At 42.4% G+C, this 26,770-nt stretch overlaps 1 protein-coding gene across 1 annotated transcript in view; it reads right to left on the bottom strand.

Moving 5' to 3' along the window:
* The window catches only part of LOC135225036 (zinc finger protein 236-like), a gene marked incomplete at its 3' end in the record, with an annotated part of 98,632 nt that overhangs the window by 28,780 nt on the left and 43,082 nt on the right, over positions 1 to 26,770 (bottom strand). Inside the window, 1 exon segment of the mRNA XM_064264313.1 lies at positions 26,099 to 26,179. Within this exon segment, the coding sequence (XP_064120383.1) occupies positions 26,099 to 26,179 (81 nt within the window).

Genomic DNA, 26,770 nt, shown 5'->3' with positions numbered 1-26,770 from the left:
ACGATGCATTCCATTTTTGCCTTCGGCCCCTTAGAAAACGTATTGGGGCACCGCTAGTTCATCCGCCATTTTGGGTGCATCATCAGACGCGTGTGTTGTTATTACTGGTTATTTCCTCTTATTTTTATTTTTATGTTAATTTTATGTTTCATTACGGTTATCATTACCGTTTTTTCATATCACGTACTTATTTATTTAGCCGACTGAGTTCGGATTGGTTCGTATTTTAAGGTAGGCCTTACACGCTCATGACGTCCTCTAGGGTTCTTAAAAAAAAAAGAGTTGATTAATTTATATTCTAGCATCTGGCTTCCCCCAGCTTCTCAAGAGCGTGTTCGTGCCCCTCTGTGCGTATTTTTATCACATATTGTATATGTAATTTTGTTGGGCTACTAGTAGCCTATTGTATTTATCATCGGAGAGGAGAGTCCTCTCTCTCTCTCTTCCGATGTGAGACATGCATGAGTTATTGTTTTAATGCGAACCAGATAGGTATTTGATTTTATGCACGATGATTTTCATATCACTGAAAGGTTGGAAGAGTTGCTTTCCTCCCCTGGCTTACCCGACCAGGCCTAGGCTAGGTTTTGGAATGTAGGCCAGGTGCCCCTACCCCTATACCCCTTATGCCTCTCCCCCCGTCTGTGCTACGGGGCTAGCGGGGAGGATATCAAGGATAGAGTCTCTCTCGTCATACTGTTGGACCTATCCTCCCTACCTGACCAGGTCGAAAAATTCGATTTTGGAGGGTTTGGTTAAGTGCCACCGTCCACGCCATGATGTCCTTGGAGGTTATCTGACCTACCTGACCGGATACATAGTGATCTCGGAGGGTTAGGCTAGATCCATACTGGGTATTCTCCTTACACCTTATGTTCCTCTTGCAACTCTTCCATGATTCCTCATTATTGTATTGCTAGTATTGTTTTGTATTATTATATTGTAAATTGAGTGGTCTGGTATGTATTTCGTCCTGGCCTAGCCTCCTTTAGCATAACCTTTAGTAGTAGGCCATGACCTCCCGTTTGAGAGTGATCACCGATCGGTCGCTGTACCAATCACGACGGGCCATAGGCCCAGTCGGTCTACTACCCCTGTAGTAGTAGGCTACACAGCCTTCAGTAGATATCTATCTCTGATCGGGTTGGTGGCCAGGTGATCACGGCCAACCACCCCACATACATACCACCCCTACCCCCCTCCCCTACTTCCCAGCTTGGCTCTGCCTGATGCTGTCTTATAGCTCGCGGTGCTAGTAATCTTATCGATGAATGGCCGCTCGAGCTTTTTCGCTCAAGTGGGGAAGATAGGGGTTGGAACGGTGAGGTTACTGATATTATATGTAATCACCTTATGTCTCCGAGTGGATAGCTCCGCCAGCTTAACAGTGGTCTAGTATCACACCAGCCAGCGGACATCACACCGGATTGTACATTTATACTGCTCCGCCGCTCAGTTGTCTTTTCTCCCCATTGTCCTCCACCTTCTATGGATTCGGGCTGGGAGTTACGCTCCCCCCCTCGATGCGTTCAGGTTCAGGTATGGGAATTACCTTCTCCTGATCTGCTCATTTCAACCCATTTCCGTCAGCATTACTTATGACAATGAGAGATGAGACTTTGAGTAGGCTAAGCTTTTAGGGATTACTCCTCATTAACAAATAATTAGACATATATATATATATATATATAATATATATATATATATATATATATATATATATATATATATATATATGTATGTATAGTATGTATATATGTATATATATATATATATATATATATATATATATATATATATATATATATATATATATATATATATATATATATATATATATATATATATATATATATATATATATATTATATATTATATATTATATATATATATATATATATATATATATATATATATATATATATATATATATATATATATATATATATGATATATGATATATATATATATATATATATATATATATATATATATATATATATATATATATATATATATATATATATATATATATATATATATATATATATATATATATATATATATATATATATATATATATATATATATATATATATATATATATATATATATATATATATATTATATATATATATATATATATATATATATATATATATATATATATATATATATATATATATATATATATATATATATATATATATATATATATATATATATATATATATATATATATATATATATATATATATATATATATATATATATATATATATATATATATATATATATATATATATATATTATTGTACTAAGTTGCTGCAGCTCAGTTTCCGTTCTCTCGTGTCGTTCCCCACTCCGGTGGGGACAGTGGATGGTTCAAGTATATGTACAACTACAATAATTCGTAGCCTTCTGATTCAGTCGACCGTACTAGAGATTAGGTCCTTCCTCCTCTCCGGTCCGGCGTGTCTCAGACCCCATATACAGGGCATACATCTACCTTCAGGAGGACGGAATCCGGAGCAGGCAAATACACCCAGAGATTTTCTTTTATTCATCAGTGAGTTGAAATCATTTTAGTGAGTAAGTCTTGAACCAATATCTAGGTTAAGGTGCATGCTCTCACCGGAGTTAATTCCTGCGTTTTGCGTTAATACTCATAGGAAATTTTCAACTTACAGATGGTCTGTTGCCAGGCAGAAGGGTGCTCAGCTACCCTGGTCAAGCCCTGCGGCCATGTAGTCTGCCGGTCGCATGCTAACTGCGCCGTGCAACTTGAGGACTACATGGTCTGGCACCTGGACACGTGCACCGTCTGTTATGACATGGTGTCCGTTCTCTCTGATGAGAAAGTAAGTATCCTTACTGCCTCATTTCCATGGAATTTCTGTTATAATAACTTAAGAAATTTCTTACGGATACTATTACCGAGTGGAATGTCAATTCGATTCCCTCTCTTACAGGCTACCTTGGCCCTCCGGCATGAGGCAAGGGTGGCGCTCAGGAGTTGGGTGGGAGGTTTTGGTAAGAGTGCGGTGGCGGGACAGCCTTACGTCCTGGCAGAAGATCTGTGCTCCCTTCTGTACCCGGGGACCATAGCTACGACGGCTGTTCCGGCGCATATTGCCAACCCGATCTTTGAGTCCATCCGACTGGCGACGCTGCCCATCCCGGAGGAACAAGATTGTGACCTGATGATGGAAGAGGTGGCGGCCATCAGCCTTCACCACGAACCGATGGCCACCGAGGAGGAGGTAGGTGGGGAGGTAAGTGAAGCAGGTAGTCTCTTAAGTCCCACTCCTTCTTCTTCCTCTTCTTTCCGGGGCTTCTCTAAGTCCGCCCCTACTTGGGAAAGATTGGTTTCGGTCATTCCCAAGCTTAAATCAGTAAGACCGAAATCCCTTCCAAAGGGATTGAAACCGACTCCGTCAGCTGCGACTAAGTTGTCTTCGGCCCCGGAGCCGTCGACCTCTGCTGCCAAGCCGTCTGCTGTTAAAGCTTCTCCCCCTCCTAAGGGGTCGAGAGCCAAATCCTCCAAATCCAAGATGACGGAGTCCGGATTTGATCAGGAGGCCTTCGCTAACCTTCTAATGTCGAAGGTTAGGGAAGTGGTTGATGAGAGGCTTGAGTCGATACGATTCACCTCGGGCTCAGATACCGCAGGCCAGACAATTACGTCCCTGACCGAGAGGATCAGAGCCCAGGAGGAAATGATGACCGGATTCCTCCAATCCGGAACCCCGGCTCTGACAATGACAGTGCCGGATGCGTCAAAGCTGCCACCATTTGAGAATAACAACCCGTAGTGGTTAGCATTACATGCCCCATTCTCGGATGGGAAGTTGACGATAGAAGGATGCGGGACCTGTCCGGTGGAGGATTTTGAGTTCTTCCCGGAGGGTCTCCAGTTTCCATTCCCCGGATTTGTCAGACTAGCAGAACCTGCGCTAGTCAGAGTAGACAAGGTCCCGAAGGAGACAGTGATCTTCCCTAGGGACCAAGCTCAAGCTGTTTGGGTTCACACCCTTTCTGACTGGGGTTGCGTTAACACCAAACTGACGCCCAATAAAGGTAGCTTTATGATGTTTGTGACCCCAGAAGGAGTTCCATCGCCCTGTACATCCAAGGTGGCGGAACTAACCATGCAAGCGGCGGCGGAGGATAAGCCCTTACCAGCTCTAAAAGAGACAGAGGCTACCTCTTTACTCTTCCCCGCAGATGTAGAGTTCTGGAATGACGCTCCGGCTACGTTTACGGCAGGTAAACTCGACCCGGATTGCGCCTCCACCCTATTTGCTGAGAAGCTACCTAGGATTCCAGACCACTTGGTCAAAGCGGAATTCGAGGCAAGAACCAGATTGGGAAGGTCGATCAACTCAGTCACTGCGGCGGAGTTGGTAGCGTCAACCTACACTGATGAACAGTTGTTCCGGGTCCTCACAAAAGCTCTGTTACAGACTTTCCAAGCGGACCTGTACGATTTCATTATGGTGAGACGAGCCTGCAGGAAGTACGTCCTGGCGAGTGCCTCTATAAGGCACGAACCTAATAGACTCAAAGTCCTCAATATGGGGCGAAAATCTGTTCCCGAAAGACGAGGTTAACAACGTCTTTCATGAGGCAGCCAGAGCCAACCAGAGTCTTCGGGTCCGTTGGGGACTTCCTTCCAAAAGGAAGTTTGATGGCCCCGGACACCAATCCAGACCCAGGAAGAGGCCAAGTAAATTCCATCCTTACCAGACCTCCCATCCTCAGGCGGTAGTTCAAGCTTTTCTGGTCTCTCAGGTTGGTAAGCCTTCGACATCTAAGGCTTAACCGCAGCAGCAGTTTGTTCTGGTGCAAACTCCGCCGGCTCAGCAACCTTCGTCCTCAACAGCCATAGTAACCTCCCCAGCCTTCAACCCCTCCTACGAGTCGCGAGGTGCATTTCGCGGCTACAATAGGCATGCCTGAAGTAGCAGAGCCAGAGGTGGCGCCCGGCTACAGGGCGGAGCAAGAGGTAGAGGCTTCCGAGGAGGCAGAGGTAGCAGACCTGCAGCCAACCAGTGAGAGCCCGCAGGTGGGAGGGGGACTATATCTCTTTCGGGACCATTGGACCTTCAGTCCATGGGCCCACAGTATAGTCTCGAAAGGTCTAGGGTGGAAATGGGAGAAAGGGCCCCCTCCACCAATCAGTTTTTACCAGATTCCAACGGCAGACCTTATAGACTATACCAAAGATCTCCTGTAGAAGAAGGCTATAAAGAAAGTAAAGCGCCTAAAGTTTCAAGGACGTCTCTTCAGTGTCCCAAAGAACGACTCGGACAAAAGAAGTGTGATTCTGGACTTGTCCCGTCTCAACTCATACATTCAATGCGACAGATTTCGCATGCTGACTGTCTCGCAGGTGCGGACCTTACTTCCCCGTGGGGCCGTCACCACCTCTATAGATCTTACAGACGCTTACTATCATGTTCCGATAGCAAGGAACTTCTCTCTGTACCTGGGCTTCAAACTAGGGAAACAGGCTTACTCATTCAGAGTCATGCCGTTCGGGCTCAACATTGCACCCAGGGTATTCACCAAATTAGGAGAGACGATAGTTCAAGAGCTAAGAACCCAAGGGGTAATGTTAGTAGCCTATCTAGACAACTGGCTCATTTGGGCAGCCAGCGTCGAAGAGTGTCACAAAGCAACAGCCAGAGTGATAAAATTCTTGGAATTTCTGGGTTTCCGGATAAACAGGGAAAAATCTCGGCTCATTCCAGCTTTCTGCTTTCAATGGCTGGGAATCCAGTGGGACCTAAACAAGCACAAACTATCTATCCCATCCAAGAAAGTCAGGGAGATAGCGACAGCTACGAGACAGTTCCTCAAGAACAAAAAGGCTCCTCGGCGTACCCAAGAGAGAATCCTAGGTTCACTACAGTTTGCCTCGGTGACGGACATCCTATTGAAAGCCAGATTGAAGGATATCAATCGAGTCTGGAGGAAGAGAGCCAACATCAATCTCAGGGACAAGATCTGTAATTCCACCCATTTTAACAAAGAGGCTCCGTCCATGGACGGAAAGCCGGAATCTGCTATTCCCTCCGCCGTCTCTAACTATCCACACGGATGCATCTCTGAGTGGCTGGGGAGGCTATTTGCAACACAAGAAAGTCAAGGGAACGTGGTCGGACACGTTCCGCCAGTTCCAGATCAATATTCTAGAAGCGATGGCCATTTTCCTGACCCTAAAGCGACTGACTCCAGCCAGAAACAGTCGTATAAGGTTAGTCTCAGACAGTTCAGTAGTAGTCCACTGCATAAATAGAGGAGGCTCCAGGTCAAGCAAACTAAGTCACATAATGATTGCGATATTTTCGTTAGCAGCGAAAAATCATTGGCATCTGTCAGCAACTCACCTGGCAGGGGTAAAGAATGTTATCGCAGACTCACTTTCCAGGACAACTCCGCTGGAGTCGGAGTGGTCCCTGGACAGGAATTCGTTCCGTTGGATTTGCAATCAAATCCCGGACCTTCAAGTAGACCTATTCGCCACGGAATCCAATCACAAACTACCATTGGCACAAGCTAAGATCTTTCACGGGACAGGTAGCACTGGTGGCACCCAACTTGCCAAAGAGCAACTGGTTTCCGCTTCTTCTAGAACTGAATCTCCGGCCCAAACGGATCCCCCGTCCAGAACTGACACAGGTAGTACAAACTCAGACTGTGTCAGCTTCCTCAAGAATTTTGAGTGCCCTAACTTTATGGACTTCATGAAGTTTGCGGCCCAAAAAGATGCTAATATTGATCCACTAAACATCTTATTCATAGAATCAGATAAAAGAGAATCAACGCTCAGGCAGTATGATTCAGCAGTGAAGAAATTGGCCATTTTTCTAAAAAAATTCAGATGCTCAAAATATGACTACAAATCTGGCAATTTCGTTCTTTAGAACTCTATTTGAGAAAGGCCTAGCCGCTAGTACCATTACTACGATCAAATCGGCCTTAAGGAAGATTTTTCTGCTTGGCTTTAATATTAACATGTCAGATTCATACTTCTCTTTGATTCCAAGAGCATGTGCCCGCCTGAGACCAATACACTCCCCTCATACGGTCTCCTGGTTTTTGAATGATGTACTTGAATTAGCCTCAGACACTGATAATGAGTCATGCTCATATACGTATAACCCTTCTCAGAAAGACCTTATTCTTAATGGCTCTGGCTTCAGGTGCCAGAATATCTGAACTCTCGGCTCTCTCTAGAAATCCAGATCATGTTGAATTCCTCCCGTCGGGTGAAGTATTACTATCCCCAGATCGGAAGTTCTTAGCTAAGAATGAGGACCTACAAAACAGATGGGCTACATGGAAAATTATTCCTCTGACACAAGACACATCATTGTGTCCTGTCATTACCCTTAAATCCTATCTGCAGGACTTCCGAAAAATCTTCAGGCCCCCTTTTTATTCGAGAGAAAGGTGGTACGATTTCTCTTAAAGGGGTTATTACGTTTTTCATTGTGTGGGGCGGACGTGTTGGAGGTCTCTCTCGCGTTTCTTCACAGATAAGAAGGGTTTTTCGCCCTTGGTGATTATACCTTTTATAGTAAGCAATGTGTTAATAGTGTCTCCACGTAATACCCGGCGTGTAAGCCGGAGAGTGTTGTGCAATTGCAGATATTCTAATATTCTTTCTGTTCCAATCAGTGCCTTAGAAATCTTCCAAATCACAGCTACTCGAGGCCTATTGGTCCTGGGAAATGGGTAAAAGAATGCAGTGTATGTGTTAGTGCTTGGCCCTTTCCTTACCACAAAAATGTCATCCGACCAACCTCCAACCGTTGCGCAAGTGACCCTGGCACCTACCGGTGCCTGTGCCCCACACACAAGTTCCGTACTAACTAACAATTGTCTTTACTTTACACTATACCAATCGAACCGTTCCGACGTCGAGTCCGCTATTCAATCTGTTCAAAGATCTAATACCAGAGAGCATTCTCAAGGAGCGATCCACGAAGAACTTGTCCTCACACAAAAAAATATCATATATCACTAAGTGGCTAAGGACCTGCTCGGTGGAAATCTACGCCGATGACCCTTACAATCTGCCTCCAAAGGGGCCCGCTGACCTAAGCCTACCCGCGGTGTACCACACGGCAGAAAATGCCTTCCAAACAGCAAAATCCCTCTCAGAAATAATGGGAAAAAACTCAGAAAAAATCGAGGAGACAAATGATAAATTATCAAAAATCTGGGACGTGATCAAAGGACTACAGGAATCCCTAGACAATCTTAAAATGGTGGAAACAAATAATCTCACACGGATCTGGGATGCGATCAAAGGAGTGCAGGGATCGATTGACAATCGCACAGATAGCCACCAAACTCCTATGAATGCGGCATCCAGTTTTTCCTTGCCTCCCAGCAACACGGAAGTGCCCCCTTCACCTGTAGGCCATTCTGAGGAGACAGTTGGTCCCCCAATCTCCCCTCCCTCCCCAGTGCCTCCAGTGGTAGATAGACCTCCGGTGATGATTACACGCCCTCGTGATCCTCCCCACCCTATCTCTCCCCGCCAACCCCCTATCGTAGATGCAGATGAGAGTGATCTTGAGGGGTCTGGCGGCTGGCAGATACAAACAAGCAGAAAGAAGAGAAGAACCTTTCGTTTGGCCGCTGGACCGGAGCCCAACATTTGAGTTTCACCTCGCCCGACACCTGAGAAGAGATGTCACGTAGCAATTCACAATCTGCGCTCATCGGTGACGCTAGACGCCATAGTGGAGAGAGTCAAGTTTCTCACTGGCTCTGACCCACTTATCTCTCTCGAACTCCCATGCAGAAATAAACATAAAGTGGCTTACAGGATTACCTGCCTATTTCAACACCTCGACGTTCTTAAAAGGCGAGAATTTCGGTCCTAATATATTAGTTTCAAGATATAACCTAATCCGGGACCAACCACCCCCAGGGGAACTTACTGTCACTCCAACCAGGGTCATTTCCACCGCAAGTGCCAGCCAACCGCCCACGGCGAGTGACTGCCCACTCCCCCTGGATAACCCCCCATCCACCCAAATGATCAGCGCATTCATCTCCCATCTTCGTGAGTAGCCATGGATACATTAAACATAATCTCTTGGAATATTTTTGGCCTCAAGCGGAACATTCCTCTCCTGAACATACTCTGCAAAAATTTCAACGGCATCATTGCATTGCAAGAAACGCTCCTCTGGCCTCATGACCTTGCCATCTGCGATTCAATTCATGAAGACTTCAGAACCTTCTCAACTTCAACGATGCAAGTTACAGATCAAATCATAGCCGGTCGCCCGAGAGGGGGACTTTCTTTCCTGTGGCACAAATCGTTAGAAAATATGATAAAGGTGATGACCTACAGGAGTGACAGATTGCTTGGGCTTCAAGTGACAGTAGGGAACTCTAAAATCCTAATAATTAATGTTTATATGCCATGGGAAAATAACAATAATTTTGATCATTACTGCATGATCCTAGGGGAGTTACACAGTATTATTCAAGATTCTCCTGCTGATCATATTTGTATAATATGGGACCTTAATTCTCACCCCACAAAACAATTTTATAATGAAATTACTCGCTTCTGTCAAAATCATGCTCTCCAAATCAGCGATGTAATGCTCCTCCCTCCCTCCTCCTACTCATATGTACATAATAGAGCGGACGCAATTACAACCTCCTGGCTGGACCACTGCATCACATCTCCACAACTTCATGATTCTATTATGACCTGCAATAGTCGCTACGATCTTGCAACGGACTACGATTACATCCCATTACAGGTGTCATTCAGTACCCCATCCCTCCCTACCGTGAACCCACTAACTCACCGCCCACCAGCGGTTAACTGGGAGTTTAAAAACCAACAGAAAACCAGATACTTCAGGGCGACCACGGACACCAGGTTGCGGTCAATAATTCAACCGGCTGACGCCTTACTCTGTACCAACACAAATTGTAGAAATGACCACCACAGGAGGGATCTGAATGAATTCTATTCGAACATAATCTCCGCTATGCTTGCTTCGGGCAGGACTGCCTATAGATTTCGTCAAGGTAATTCTCGTAATATACCTGGTTGGAATGACTTGGTTAAGGATCTGTATACATACTCACGAGAAATGTTTTTACTGTGGAGGCAAAATGGCAGCCTGAGGGAAGGACACACTGCATTACTAATGAGGCAGGCGAGAGCGCAATTCAAACTTGCTCTTAAGCACTGCAGGTTAAATGAAAAACAACTAAGAGCCGATGCAATGTCTAGAAACGTAGAATCTGGTGATTACCCTCATCTTTGGAAAGATATCCAGTCCTTAAATCCCAAAACTAAAAAGCTATCACAGAGAGTAGGGGAAGCAGTCGGAGACGAGGCTATCGCAAGGATGCGGGGTGATCACTTCAACAATATCCTGAATTGCATAAATGATCAGGACTCCCGAAGCGAGGTAGATAACCTCCTTAATGACAACATTCAATTTCATTTTGCAGACTGTATTACGCCAGGTAACATCAGCGATGCCATAAACAGCATACCTAATAATAAATCGCCCGGCTGTGATGGTCTTCCCGCAGAGGCTTTCAAATTCTGCCATCCGATAATTTACATTTTGCTAGCTGCCTTATTCAATGCATGCATAATTCACCAGTTTCTTCCCGACTCCCTACTCTTAGTTCACTTGATACCATTAATCAAAAACAAGCTAAAGGATGCAGCTGACCCTGGCAACTACCGGCCAATTGCAATCACAACGATCGCATCGAAGATACTTGAGTCGGTTCTTCTTGTGAGACTTCTCCCCTTTCTACACACCACTGACAACCAGTTCGGGTTTAAAGCAAATCACTCAACCGACACCTGCTTCTACATACTGAAAGAATTGCTGAACTACTACCTATCATCAGCATCTCCTGTTTTCCTGTGGTTTTGTAGATGTGAGAAAAGCATTTGACAGAGTAAACTACCTGAAGCTATTCCTGAAGCTGCATAAAAGGGGCACACCCCTATATCTAATTGGCATTTTACATTGCTGGTTCTCCACACAGCAATTCTGTGTCAATTGGGCAACGTATTATCGTACACCTTCGGTTCCCTAAACGGGCTTCGGCAAGGGGGCATTCTCTCTCCATACCTGTTTAATACGTACACAGATGCCTTGAATGTCAAACTGAACTCACTCCCAATCGGATGCACTGTCAATTAAACAACTATAAACAACCTCTGTTACGCCGACGATATGGTTCTGATTTCCCCATCAGTGCATGGCCTCCAACGACTCATCGACACTTGCCGCCAATATGCAAAGGAATTTGATATAATCTCCAACGAAACCAAGACCCAGTGCATGTCGCTGCTCCTGAGATCGCTTAAGCATATTGCAGAACCACAAATTTTCCTCGGAAACCATTGGCTGGAATTTGTGCGCGAATTTCCGTATTTGGGTCACATTATTACCGACGACCTAAAAGATACGGCAGACATTGAACAGAGGCGTCGTAAACTATGTGCAACTGGCGACATGATTGCAAGGAGGTTTGCCTTCTGTCACCGAGACGTGAAACTGCTGCTCTTCCGCTCGTACTGCTACAGTATCTATGGGTGTTCCCTCTGGACGAACTATACCCGAGAGACCATGAGACGTATCACTGTTGTGCACAATGACATTCTGAGACGCCTCACAAACACTCCACACTACCACTCCGCCACACAGATGTTCTTAGAAAACCACCTGGACAATTTAAAAATCATTGTAAGGCGAACAATGTCCAGTCTGGTAACCCGAGTGAGAAACAGCGGCAACTCGCTCATACAAAGCATCCTAAGGAGTGAAGCAAGAAGATCTAAATTGTGGGAAAGATGGGAAAATAAGGCCTTTGTCCCCTAAAGGACTTAATCTCTGTATTAGCAAGACATCATCTGCAGATTTTTGTCATTATTATATTTATTGCTGATATTTTATTTTTTCATTATTACTGTGATTACTATCAAGTTAAAAGTTTTTTTTTTCTACATTCAATTTATGTATTTAGCCCTCTGGACCTGACTACTGTAACCACCTAAGGTCTCTAGTTGAAATTTAAGTTATATAATCCGTGCACTAACTGTTGTAACTCTCAATGCATTTTTTTTTCTCACCAATATTATTACTGTTATTATCAGTATTTTGATTACTATCTTCTATGCTACCTCAGCTATTTTGTGGATAAGTGCCGATTACTCATTTCTCTTATCATGTTGACTCATATATCTAGATTGTGTATGTTATTGTGTATTTTGTATATTCATTATATATGGCCCTGAACCAAAATAAAGGATATTATTATTATTATTATTATTATTATTATTATTAGACAACAAATACTCTCCTTTATTAAACAGGCCAACCCAGATTCGGTCCCACACGTCCATGACATCCGAGCAATGGCTACCTCCATTAACTATTTTCACAATATGAATTTCGAAGACCTGAAGAAATATACGGGTTGGAAATCTCCAGCAGTATTTAAACGCCACTATCTCAAGAACTTAGAGGCCCTTAAATTCTCAACAGTGGCTGCAGGGAGCATAGTCTCCCCCGAATGACTGAGTCTTATCAACTCCTTCCCTTAGCCCTTTTTGTCAGTCCTTTTTCCCTTAAATACTCTCTCCTTCCTACCTGCCTTGCTTGTATTCTCTGCCAACCCTATCTCTTCCGGGCCGGGCTGGTTTGTTTGCCATCCCATCACTGGAACTTGTACATAGCATTAAGACCATATTGGTATCACTGACCTGTCTGTACATACTTTATTGTATATTGCTTCAGATACCATTCTATTATATTGTTTTATTATTACTAGTTTTAAGCTCTAGTTTAAGTCCTAGTTTTAATTAGTAAGTTGTCCGCCTTATTACGGCGCATTAAATCTATTCTTTAAGTGAACCTTAGGTTTCATTATCCCTTTTATATACTTGTTTGGTATCTGTTAAGCTCGGACGGCAATTCTCTGATACTTTTTCACCGGCATACACAGGTCGAACCCAGAAAAGGGATTTTAACAATGGAAAAATCTATTTCTGGGGGAAGACCTGTGTCACCCGGTGAACCCATCCCTTCTTCTTCCCCCACCCTTAGCCAGTCCAAGGTTGGGTGTCTATTCCAGGAATGAAGATGGCAGGCGGGTAGTAGCAGTAGTAGCGAGCGGAAGGTAAGGGGAGTAAACTTTGTAACGGCTCTCGCCGTGGGAGGGACTTTGAAAGGAATCCTCTAATTGGCAGACCTGTGAGTAGCGGTTTCCACTTGCCCTAGTGCTTATACAGACGCCCTTGGGGTGATCGAGCTGAGGGTAGTAACTTCAGCATACCATGCTAGCTTTTTCTCTGGTATATTTAGGATCTATTTATACTTAGAAAAGTGAGATACAGGAACTTTCACTGGGCAACACAGGTCTTCCCCCAGAAATAGATTTTTCCTTTGTCAAAATTCCTTTTTTTTTTGCTCTCTTACATATACTACTGTACATGCATATTTTGTATGTTAATAAATTATTGACACAACCTAACTACCATGACCTAAACAATTATAATTCTATATATGAAGGAACAGACTGTACCCTGATGCTTATAATATGTATCATGGTGGACATAATCATGATAGTTAATTATGTGTACATTATATATAAATAATTTATACATATACAAGCAACTATATTGATAAATAATTTATACATATACAAGCAACTATATTGTACATTAGTGTTTCATTGTTTTATTTTGACTTTTCAATCTGTAACTCATTTAATTTCTGTAAAAATATTTTTATAAATCAAATGCGATATATACACCAGCAATGGTTGGGTACACATATATTTTAAACTACAACCCAGTCCAAAGTCCAGGTGTACCTGTGGTACCGAGGCTTGTAGGTTTTGGTGCTTAAAAGTTTTGTTCCAATTAAGTATGTTATTAAAATATTCATGTTATCCCAGTTTACCATAATTAATGATTTACCTTACACCTTAATTTTTCATTTAACTATCCTTTTTCTGTATATTGTCCTTAACTTTAAATGATCTATTTCCTTTCAGTGCACACACAAATGTATATTTATAAGAGATCCTCATGTGAAAATGAAAGGAGGAGGTACCAAGACTTTTAACTTTTATTCTAAAGTCATCTTCAGAATATTAAACAGTTTTAATAAAACAACTTACACAAGAAAGCAATATGATGCCAAAGACAACAAAACAAGTCAACAAGCTACTTAAGAATGTAAATCAACATTTTTCAAAACAAAAACATACTTGGCAGAAATATGCAGTTACTAGAACTCACAGTGCAAAATTATGTTTGTAAAATATCTAACAGCTTGTTTAACTTTTGAATCATTAAGAATAAAGCTTCAACAATTCATCCATCTAAAAAAGACTATCACTCAAATTCATGTTATTAACCCTCTTACGCCGAAGCGGTAAAAAAAAATTGTCTCCCGTGTGCCAAAGGTGTTTCAGAGTGAGCGCGGAAGCGGAAAAAATATTTTTTTCAAAAAATCACATCGCGCTTAGTTTTCAAGATTAAGAGTTCATTTTTGGCTCCTTTTTTTGTCATTGGCTGAAGTTTAGTATGCAACCATCAGAAATGAAAAAAATTATCATTATCATATATAAATAATGCAATATATGATAGCGCAAAAACGAAATTTCATATATAATTGTATTCAAATCGCGCTGTGTGCAAAACGGTTAAAGGTAACAAGTTACTTTTGTTTCGTTGTAATGTACACTAAATTGTGATCATTTTGGTATATAACACATTGTAAAATGATAAAAGCAACACAGAGAAAATATTATCACAAAATAATGCATGAATTCGTAACGCGCGGACGTAAACAAATATTTTTTTCAAAAATTCACCATAAATCCAAATATTGTCCTAGAGACTTCCAATTTCTTTCAAAATGAAGAAAGATGATTGAATATTACTATACTGTAAGAGTATTAGCTTACAATTGCAGTTTTCGACCATATCTGACAAGTTAAAGTTGACCGAATGTCGAATTTTTTTATATATATATTTTTTATATGCAATTATTTCGGAAATAAGAAAAGCTACAACCTTTAAATATTTTTCATTTTATTCTACATAAAATTGCACACATTTTCATATATAAAACTCTATGAAATGCCTAATATGAACGGAGCAAATATTCCGAGAATGGGACATACGCATTTCGGAGTTTTGTGGCGGAGAATCCGCGCACGGAGGGAAGGAAAGATTTTTTTTTAAATTCACCATAAATCTAAATATTTTGCTAGAGACTTCGAATTTGTTTCAAGATGAAGATAAATGACTGAATATTACTAGACTGTAAGAGTTTTAGCTTACAATTGCGTTTTTCGACCATTTACGGTAGAGTCAAAGTTTACCGAACATGTTTTCTGGTTTTTTTTCTATTTATCGTGATTTATATGCAAATATTTCAAAAATGAGAAAAGCTACAACCTTCAATTATTTTTTTATGTATTCTACATGAAATTGCGCACATTTTCATATATAAAACTTTATGTAACGGCTAATTTAAAATGGTGCAAACATTACCATAATCGCATGTATGATTTTTTCGGAAGAGTTACCGCGCGGACGTAAAGAAAATGTTATTTTTTTCATAAATTCACCATAAATTGAAATAATGTGCTAGAGACTTCCAATTTGTTGCAAAATGAAGGTAAATTCTTGAATATTACTAGAATATAAGCGTTTTAGCTTACAATTGCGTGTTTTTACCATTTCGGTAGAGTCAAAGTTGACCGAAGGTTGAAATTTTGGCAATTATCGTATTTATATGAAAATCTCTCAAAACTGATTAAAGCTAGAATCATGAGTATTTATTGTTGTATTCTACATAAAAATGCGCACATTTTCATATATAATACTTCATGTAACGGCTAATTTACAATGGTACAAAAATTATGTCAAAGTGACGAAATAATTTCCGAGATGTGTCACAGATACTTTTTAGTGCGGCAAGAAAGAAATTCGCGCTTGCGCGCCTGCGTAACAATTGTAAACAAAACAACACCTTGATCCGTGAACTCCCAGCATCCCCCAAGGCGTGTGATTCAAAAGTTTTAGGCTGGTAGGCCTATAAGTATTTTTCCGCGAATTTTAAAAAAACTTTTGTAAGTCGACGTAAAATACGTCCAGTCGGCACACGGGAGACAAAAAATGTCGACGTAAAATACGTCCAGTCGGTGTAAGAGGGTTAAAAGAACTAATGAGGCATCCTTCAACTAACAATCTGTCATGCACTGAGGAACTTCTAATAATTACTCTAGCTGAATTCCAGTCTAGAGTGTTCAAAGTCTCTTAAATAACAAAAGATGGCACTTGCTGTTTGCAACCCGTACATTATACTCATGCTGTGTAAATCTCTTACTTAGTTTGTTACCAGATTGTCCAATATAAGGTAATTTACAAGTTGAGCAATTAATTTTGTACACCCCTCCTGTTGGCATTACTGGTTTATAACAAAACAATGAATTCTTGAAAAATCAAAATTTTTGGAAGTATAAATTGTATTTTTCCTAACTATACAAACCTAAGGTCCTTTACATAAGGAATTACTTATGGTGAAGCTGGAATTACGGCCGTTGAATCTTGAACAAGGTGGTTAGGCAGTAACTACCATGTGGCAGGCTAGCCTGCCCAGATGTAAACACTCCACTTTACCTTTCGGCCCAGGTTCAGATTGAGGGGTGGCATGAGGTGGGTATGTATGTAAAGGACCTTAGGTTTGTATAGTTAGGAAAAATACAATTTACTTCTAAAAATTGTGATTTGTTCCTATACGATATACAAACCCTCGGTCCTTTACATAAGGAAGACTCACTGATTGGTGGGAGGAATCTGAGTGAGCCTCTAGAACTGACTGGAGTTCAGCACACCTAGGCTACTCCTCCTGGTCGTAAGAGCGAGGAGGAGTGCCCAGCTGCCTCTGACAACTTGATCGAAGTATGGGAGCTGCATGATCAAGAGTCAAACTTCTGGGCCTTTTCAAAATGAGTGAGGAGTTTCGACTCATCCGAAAAAGGGCTGTGAAGAATATTTGGTGGGTGTCGATCCTTATGGGTACAGGTACACGCCAATAGGACAAAGTAATGACTGATCTGGATCAACCGATACAAAGTCCACAGCATAGCTTGTGACGATCTCAGACTTTTCAACAGCTGCCAACTGACTGCGCTCGGTGTGACCGTGAGGCGAGCAGTCATGCATCCAAGACGTAATCACATGACACTCGCCTTTTGAAGGGTTATGCCAAGAAACCATACAAATCGTCTATCTTGTTGCCACTGATGTTGGGAGACGAGATGATGATTTTCTCAGACATGCGCCCATCTGACGAAGGTCAATTGCCTTCTAGAGACCGAGGTCCCTGATGGCAAGACAGAAGCTCTCATAGTAGTTGAATCTCAACTAAGGAGAAACAATACTATGTGCCAGTGAAAGACTAAGGTGATTAGGTGAATGCAGACCTACGTCTTCACAGCTGAATCGAGAGAAGTTAACTCTCAAGCTTCTAAACGTAGAAAAAGTCCCGTCGATGACACCAGCCAGGGAAGACGGCTTTAATCCCTGTTGTTTTACTGAGGACTGAAAACGCTAAACCGCTACTTCATTGCTGTTCAGTGAGAAGTTGGAGTTGCAATGAAAGCGGAGCACTTTTCAGTAATGAAATACAGGGATTGTACAGCCTGAAGAACTGCTCCTCATGGCCTGGATCAGGGAGGACATTCCTATACTTGGAAGTAGAGCTGGCAGGGCGGGGAACAGGCGAGGTCTTCCGTTATCATCTACAATTCAGGGTGAACAAAGAATAATTGCACACCAACGAATAACGAGATGTATTTAGAAGACAAACTCAGATGTCTGAAGAAATCATTCTGTGTCATCGCAGCGGCAAGTGCGATGAAGCGGAAGACTAGGCTACAGACTTCTGTTACCGTGAGGTAAACAGAAAGATGATAACGAGTCTAGTGAGATACCTCTGTCTGAAAATTCTCGCAACTGCAAAAGGCCATGCAGTAGAGATGGTCATGCACGTATACAAGAATTCCAGCCAACAGAGACCTAAGTCTGTGATTGCCACGCAGAGATTCGATCGGTAGTCAATTCTCGCAGAAGACAAGAGACAAAAGCCAACCGAACTATCTCGGAGAGCCAGTTGGTACAGGGCTGCGGCAGGCAGGGCTAGCAGGCAGCCCGTACACCGCTAGCTCTCGCTTACTCATCATCCTGAGTTGCCAGGTAATCCATTCCAAGAAGGAATACATTCGCTAGAACCAGTGAGCCCAGGAAAATACGCTTGAGCATTTGCATTTTAACCGAAACGGATTTCGGTGAATGCAAATGCTGTGGTGTTGCTGTTGTAACAATACCACAAGTATTTCAAAATCAAAACTGGTAACTCTTGGGAGGCTTGCAGGGCAGTCCCGAGTTGTAGTTCAATTAAAAAGATACTATTCGTCTCGGTCACAACCCGTAGAGTTAATTACGGTACAGTGTTCCCCCCGTATTTGCGGGGGATGTGTACCAGGGAACCCCGCAAATAGCGCAAGCCCGCGAATAGTTAGAACCCTCTAAAAATGCCCATATCTGCATATCTTGAAAGTTCAAATACCAAATGTATACTTAAAGTATCATCCTACATCAAAGATACCATGGAATTGGTATTATAATTCCAAAGTCATCTTAAACATTTTACCATTAGAAATATATAAACAGCCAAAAACACAGAGAGAGAGAGAGAGAGAGAGAGAGAGAGAGAGAGAGAGAGAGAGAGAGAGAGAGAGAGAGAGAGAATAACTCCTTACGATATCAATAGATTGAAAGGAACTTCTATAGGCAACACTTATATCTCCTCCAATAAATACATATATCTATTCCAGAGAAGGAAGAAAGAGTACTGAACAATTATGTTTGTCTGTATATCAATTCTTTTGCTGAGAGAGAGAGAGAGAGAGAGAGAGAGAGAGAGAGAGAGAGAGAGAGAGAGAGAGAGAGAGAGAAGGAAGAAACAGAAACACCAAATGTAAACCTTATGTAACATCCTACATCAAATTTACCTTAAATTATTATCATATTAATGTATTAATCTTAGAGACTGTATTAATATAATTTCAAAGTAATCCTAAACATTAGTACCCTTAAAGGTATAACCATACGTATGTACATACGTACTTCTAACACTTGCAGCCGAGAGAGAGAGAGAGTTGTCCTTACAGTTTTTAAAAGAGTGAAATGGAAAGATTATTGTATTTAAAATACTCACATATGAATTTCATAATTACATTTATAGTATTATTACACATATAGTATTATTATTGGAAAATATTAATAATAAACTTATTACATGCATGTACCATAAAAAGGATCTCCTCAGTAGAGAGAGAGAGAGAGAGAGAGAGAGAGAGAGAGAGAGAGAGAGAGAGAGAGAGAGAGAGAGAGAGAGAGAGAGAGAGAGAGAGATTGCATAAAAACCATCAAATTCATTGACCATTGTATGGCACTGTTACTCGACAAATTTGACAGCTTCCCAGCTCCGAGCATCACTGGAGTTACGAGAAGGTAGGGAAATTGATACAGAAAAAGACGAAGGGAAGAATTTTCATTTGAAGTTAGTTATATTATTATTATTATTATTTGAAAATATTAATAAACACATGCATCTACCACAAAAATTCTCTTATCACAGTAAGAGAGATGAGTTATCCTTACGTAAGTGAAATGGAAAGGTAATTTTTATCTCTTTAAAATACTACCACATACGAATTTTGTAATTACAGTTTTATTATTATTATTATTATTATTATTAACAACAGAAAATATCAATACACATTTTACATACTAGTAACAAAAATTCTTTCATCTCAGTAAAGAGAGATAGTGTGTGTGTTTATCTCTCTGTTCTCTCAGAAAATACTTAAATCGCTTCCAGCGAAACAGAGGGAGGGAGATACCACTATGACATTCATATCCTGTTGTGGCATAAAGGGAGAGAGAGAGAGAGAGAGAGAGAGAGGAGAGAGAGAGGAGAGAAAAGGAGGAGGAGAGAGGAGAGAGAGAGCGAGAGAGAGAGAGAGAGAGAGAGAGGGAGGAGAGAGAGAGAGAGAGAGAGAGTTATCCTTAATTAAAAGAGTGAAATGGATAGATTACAGTATTATTCTTTAAAATACTATCACATAATATGAACTTTTGTAATTAACAGTTTCATATTATTAATTATTATTATTTAAAAAAAAATTATTATTTTATTATTATTTATTATTTTATTATTATTGTTATTATTATTATTATTATTTTTAAAGTATTCAAAAACCCAAATAGAACAGGTGCTATAAAAATTCTCGAGTCTCAGTAAATGGGAGAGAGAGAGAAGAGAGCGAGAGAGAGGAGGAGAAGGAATGGAGAGAGAGAGAGAGAGAGAGAGAGAGAGAAGATAGAAGTAGGAGGGTTTATCCTTGAATTAAAAGAAAAAGTGAAATGGATAGATTACAGTATTTCCTTTAAAATACGATCACATAATAAATGAATTTTGTAATTTACCAGTTTATAATTAATTATTTTCTTATTATTATTAATTATTATTATTATTGTTTTTATTATTATTATTATTATTCATTATTATGATTATTATTAGTAATATTATTATTTTAAGTATTAAAAACAATAGAAAACAGGTGCTATAAAAATTCCTCAGAGTCTTCAGTAAATGAGAGAGAGAGAGAGGAGTAGACAAGAGGAGAGAGGAGAGAGAGAGGAGAGGAGAGAGGAGAGAGAGAGAGAGAGAAATTGCATGAACACTTGGTGGCAACAATACAACAACAGCTCCTCCCCCTCAGTCCCATTACTTGACATGTTTGAAAATAGAACCTAAAGTTTGTGAGAGAAGACTGGGATTTCCTTCATTCTTACATAATTTTTCAAATTTATAAACTAAAATCTTACTAATTCACTTTAGTATTTTCTTTAATGAATTCATGTTATTGCTGTATACATTAATATCAATATTTGAAAATATGAAATCAATTATTTATCATGCAAAAAAACATACATCTCTGTAGAAGAGAGAGAGAGAGAGAGAGAATTATTATTTTTACTATGTGATATCATTTAATCTTATTAACCTTACTAATACAGTATTAATCAGTATTAATATTTGAAAATTAGTAAATCATTTTTGTACCATAAAAATGCATTTAGTCATGAAAATAACATCAAAATACACTAATTGGTGATGATTTTCACCGGAAAATCCCGCAAAAAGGCGAATCCCCCGCAAATAATCGGTAGATATGGTCCAGAGAGAAATCCGCGAATCAGTGAGTCCGCGAATCGGGAGAACGCGAATACGGGGGGAACACTGTATTTGCCTACACCTCGGACAATTCAACTGATAACAGAAGCATGTCACGAGGGCAATATACGTAGTATATTTGTAGGTTCCTGTACATAGACTTCCAGTCTAAATTCTCTTCCATTTGAGGAACAAGAATAAGGCTGGAAGCCGACCCCCTTCATTCTCTAATGAAGAGAGCGAAGGTGAAGTTTTCCCGAAGGAAGACTTCTACGGTGAGAACAGGATACTGAAGACGATAGTTCAAGCCGAACTGGATGGTCCCACCCGTTCTTCTCTATACCGGGGTTGGCCACCTACTGAGGTGACGGACCGTCAGGTCCATCCAGGCTGAGCCCCTCCCGAGATATTCTTCCTTCAGCAGCAGCACTTCCTTTGAACGCTAGAAATTTCAGGAATTCGAGCATTCGGCAAGATTTCCGATTATCGTAGTAACAATTATCTGGGATTGTCGTCTCGCCCCCTCTGGATCGTGGTTTCGCCCAAGTGTTTGCAGATCGTAGAAGACCAAAACACTCAGAGAGTGCTAGAAACACCAAAGAACGATCATCAGGTGGTGGTCCTCCCGATTCCCATAGAAATCGAGGTTTGGGCAAGATCCTTCCTCAACAACGGGGACTTACGTCCGGTAGGACCCGAAGGTCCCTCCGGGAACGCAGTCCCCGACGCGGAATCCTATGGAGAATGCTCTGCAGGATCTCTCCTCTTCCCATCGTCGCCATAGGAAGAGAGGGAATGGGGGAGGAAGATTGGATGCTCTTACTTGCCTTTCCAGCAGAACTAGCTGTCGGAGAAGCGAGTTACGGGCAGCCATCACTGTGCGGTGATGGTCGCTCCGAGCCTAGGAAAACATTACCGTCTGAAGAAAAAGTTTTCCCGAGGAGGGTTACAAAACTTGTACTATAGGCTAAACGTCTGCCGCCACCATGACCATCGTCTGGGTGGGGCTGAGCGTGCACCTGACAGGAGAGAGCCGATACCGTCCTCCGATGCGTCCCAGTCCTCGTCGAGGTCGAAACCTCTCAAGAGGACCGAAGGGGGAGCCCACCCCGGTCTCTGCGTGCGTGGTCCAGCGGGACCGTCAAGTGAACAGCGGTGATGGTCACTCCGAGAATCTAGGAAGTGTCATCGTACTCGCCAGCCCCCACGATCTCCTCCAACCACTTGAGCGAGGATCTATTGTTCCCAAGACCGAACCAGGCTCTTGGCCAGACTGTAAGAAGTGCATTTCTCACGATCACTCCTGTTCGCCTCGTTCCTCCCGTTGTAGCCTAAGGAGGTTGAAGGGACAGGTGAGGGAGGCCTGATGCTCCTATCCTGCCTACTAGTAGAACCAGTAGCAGGCCAGGAGGACTGCAGGCGATCACCAACCCACGGTGGCGATCGAGCTGCAGGTCTGAACCAGCGGTCTTCTTGCGGAGATGCGCTGGACCAAGGATGGAGCGTCGGTCTCTTGCATCAGGGGAGCTGCTACGAGCGCTCCTCCCCTGCCTACCAGCAGAACCGGTAGGCTGGGAGGACTGCAGGCGATCACCAACCCACGGTGGCGATCAAGCTGCAGGTCTGGACCAGCGGTCTTCTTGCGGATAAGCCCTGGACCAAGGACGGAGCATCAGTCTCTTGCATCAGGGGAGCTGCTACGGGCGCTCCTCCCCTGCCTACCAGCAGAACCGGTAGGCTGGGAGGACTGCAGGCGATCACCAACCCACAGCTGTAGGTCTGGACCAGCGGTCTCCTTACTGAGAAGCGCTGGACCGAGGACGGTAGCATCGGTCTTGTGCGTCAGGGGAGCGACGGTCGGGTGACTGGTAGTGTCCACTAACGCGGTGAAAGTGAGCACCATCCTCTTGACGCGCCCAGGCAAGGCTGGATCAAGTCCAGGCAAGGCTGGACCAGGTCCAGATGAGGCTGGACCAGTGTGGCGGGATCACAAGCAAAAAAAAAACAAGTGGCAAACCCCCCCACATAAACCTAATCACTCCAGCTGCCCAACTCACCCCAGTCACACTTTCCTCTTTACACTACAACATACACGCAGGACAATTGACCTATACCTACAAAACACGTACTTACCAACCACTCCAGATACTCCAGGCTATCCTGTGCTGTCTGCCGGTCGAGGTCACAGAGATATTAACCACAGCAAAGACCACAACCCACAACCCAACAACAAAACAACACCCAAGGACTACAACCCAACAACTCAACAACAACACAACAACCAAGGAACACAACCACAACTCAACAACACAGCAAACAACCAAGGAACACAACCACAACCTAACAACACAGCAAACAACAAGGAACTCAACAACAAACAAGGAACACAACCACAACAAAAGACCACTGCACAAACAACGCAAAAAAAAAACCCAAAAGGGCAACACACACACCCACTAACAACACCAAGGAATCACAACAACAACACAACTTTACTGACCAAAATGCCTTCAACACACTGCTGCTAACACTACTGGCTGTCACAGGCTCTAACCCAAGACTGACTGAAACCCAACCAAAAACACAGAACTCTAACAATCAACAGCACCAGCAGACATGCCAGAACTCACCAACAGCCAATCCAGTCGTTAACCATCCAACCACCAATTACTACCCCCTCTCTCTCTCTCATCAACCCTGGATACCGGACAATTGCCAGTCTGGCGAGAGTCACCTGAGCGACTCTTACCATCCTTCCGCTCGGTGCCCGGGTCCTGACACAGTGAGTGTACTCAGCAGTCTGGACCTTGGCACGGCATACACTCGGTGCTTGCGAGCGGCCAAGACGGTTCCCGGTACGGAGGTGGAACCTCTGGAACCGGGAGCAGAGGTACCAGCGTACCCAGTACCCCTACGGTCCCCGTCTTCTTCTTCCCTGGGGAAGGCAAGACAGGCCCCGTTCCCAGAGGAACGGGAGGACCAGCGGAAGACCCACATGTCTCACCGGAGCAAGACAGACCCTTAGAAGTCTCTGTGCGAGACTCCTTGGGGGGGAGGGCGAGGCCACCTTCTCCTTCCTCGGTGGGGGGGGGCCTTGGAAGTCGAAGGGGGAGGAGGCGGTAGAAGACGACGACAACACCTTCCTCTTCTCCTGGACTTCCTCTTCGCCAGTTTCCTCAGGACAACCGACAGGTCCTCCATCCAGGATGGAGTTGGGGCAGTTGCGGTAGCAACACGGCCCAACTGCACCTGTCCAGAGGGACCTACAGGAGCAGCAGTAGAGAGAACGCTTCCTCGAGGCGGGTTACAAAACTCTTACCTGGCAGGTGAAGCGTCTGCCACCACCGAGACTGGTCGGTCGCATTCACCTGACAGGAGATAGCCAATAACGTACTCCGACTCTCCAAGTCCTCATTGAGGCCGAAACCTCTCTGAAAAAAAAATAATTAAAAGAGGGCTGGATGGGCCGCCTCCAACGGTCTCTGTGTGCACGGACCCGCGGGAACGTCACATCAACCCTGGGTACCGGACGATCGCTGCAAGAGTGATCGCCGGTCTGGCAAGAGTCACCTGAGCGACTCTTACCATCTTTCCACTCCGTGCGTGGGTCCTGTCAAGGTGAGTGTACTCAGCAGTCTGGACCTTGGCTGCATGGTCAACCGTAGGTGACTGTACACTTGGTAGACGGTTCCCAGTCCGGAGGTGAAACCTCTGGAGCCAAGAGAGGACTGTTTTCTGTTTTGTTGGGCTGTTGATGATCCTCTCCGGAAGACACGTCGGCGGAAGTTCTCGAAGTTCCACGCTGTCTATGACGTCCAACATACGATGACGAAGCCATCAGCGCCGTCGCCTGAGGCATGATGTTGATTGTAGATTCTTTTGGCTTGACATTGTAGAAGGTTTCCGATGTTTGATAATGTTTAAATTCTGCTTCCAAGTTTTGTACCGGAGTTTAAATGCATTGCTGCCATTCGTAAGTCTTCGTAATCTGCCACCATTGTTAGTCTTCAGTAGAACCGCTCGCCACCATTGGTAGTCTTCGGTAGAACCGTTTGCCACCATTTGTTGGTGTCTTCGTCTTTAATTACATGCAAGGCACCAAGTTGTACTTTTGGTCTGCATCGCAAATGTCAGTTTGTATAACACCATTCATTCTTAGCTATGTCTCCATTGACTGTGAAGATATTCTCTAAATTTCGTTTCAATTGCTTCTTTCTGGTGTGGAGGTTAAGTCGTGGAAACACATGGTACAAAATATAAGATATATTCTTCTAGCTTAAATCGTTGGATAGATGCAAAGAAGGTTTTTGAATAGATGTTTAAGCTAAGAGAGGAAGGTGAAGTCTGCGATACAATTCGTTTACAAATCATAGGAGAGCAAACACTGCTCAATATACAGACAGATGAACTAACATACGTAACTAGGTTAGTCACGTAGGCCATGACGTCTCGTGGGAGAGTCAACTGATTCCCAGAGAAGGCATTGTTGATGTTATTGTCCGACATAGGTAATGCTGATCCCAGGTGTTCACACACTGGGTTGCTTGGTCAATCTTTCTGCATGACCTCCTTGGTCTATGGCCTGGTTCTTGGTAACATGCATTACTCTACAGAATGTGTACATACATTCTTTATTTTAATGTAACACTTACATCACCTTTAACCTTAAAATTAATTTCTACAATCTTCAGTGATTTCAATAAGTGAGCATGATATCTCAGTGCATAATACTATGCCTTTAATCTTACCTTTTTCCTTCCTTGACTAGCTTTCTCCAAATCCTGCATCTCTTTTATTACATTACGCATGTCTGGGGGTACATCAAACCCCTGATGACAACATAAAAGATGGAAAGAGTTAGAAAGAGTCAATAGCAGAATCTCATTTTGGCTCAACATTTACAAATTCAAAAGCTATTCATATGCAGTATTACTTCATATTGCTCAACCATTTTATTAAGACCTTAATTATAAGATAATCATATAGACAAATTTAAATATAAAAACAGTACAAAAAACTAACAACCAATTATCAACCCATTTACAATTTCTATATTATTGGTTATATTAGGTGCAAGTTACATCAGCCTACCCATAATTTCTATTATAGTTTCATTAGGTACAAGTTGCAAGGACAGAGTACACTTCAAAAATGACAAATTTTTTATCAATTTGTATTTTTCATAGCTAACAAAACCTGAGGTCTTAACAATAGTATAATCTTCTTGCGCCAGCTGGAAACTGGTTAAAAACAATCAAAGTACCTATACATACTGACAACAAAAAGTATCTTCACTGAATTTTCAAACCAAGTATATCCCTTTAAAGAATAAAATGTTAAAAGTGGAAGATATACATTTTTGGGTTAAACTAACCACTGATAGGACATAACTTCCATTTGAAATAATACAGATGAAAAAA

Source organism: Macrobrachium nipponense, chromosome 12, assembly GCF_015104395.2.
Source record: "Macrobrachium nipponense isolate FS-2020 chromosome 12, ASM1510439v2, whole genome shotgun sequence".
NCBI lineage: Eukaryota > Metazoa > Arthropoda > Malacostraca > Decapoda > Palaemonidae > Macrobrachium > Macrobrachium nipponense.
The sequence above is the reverse complement of the archived record's forward strand: the minus strand, read 5'-3'. Positions and strand labels throughout refer to the sequence as shown.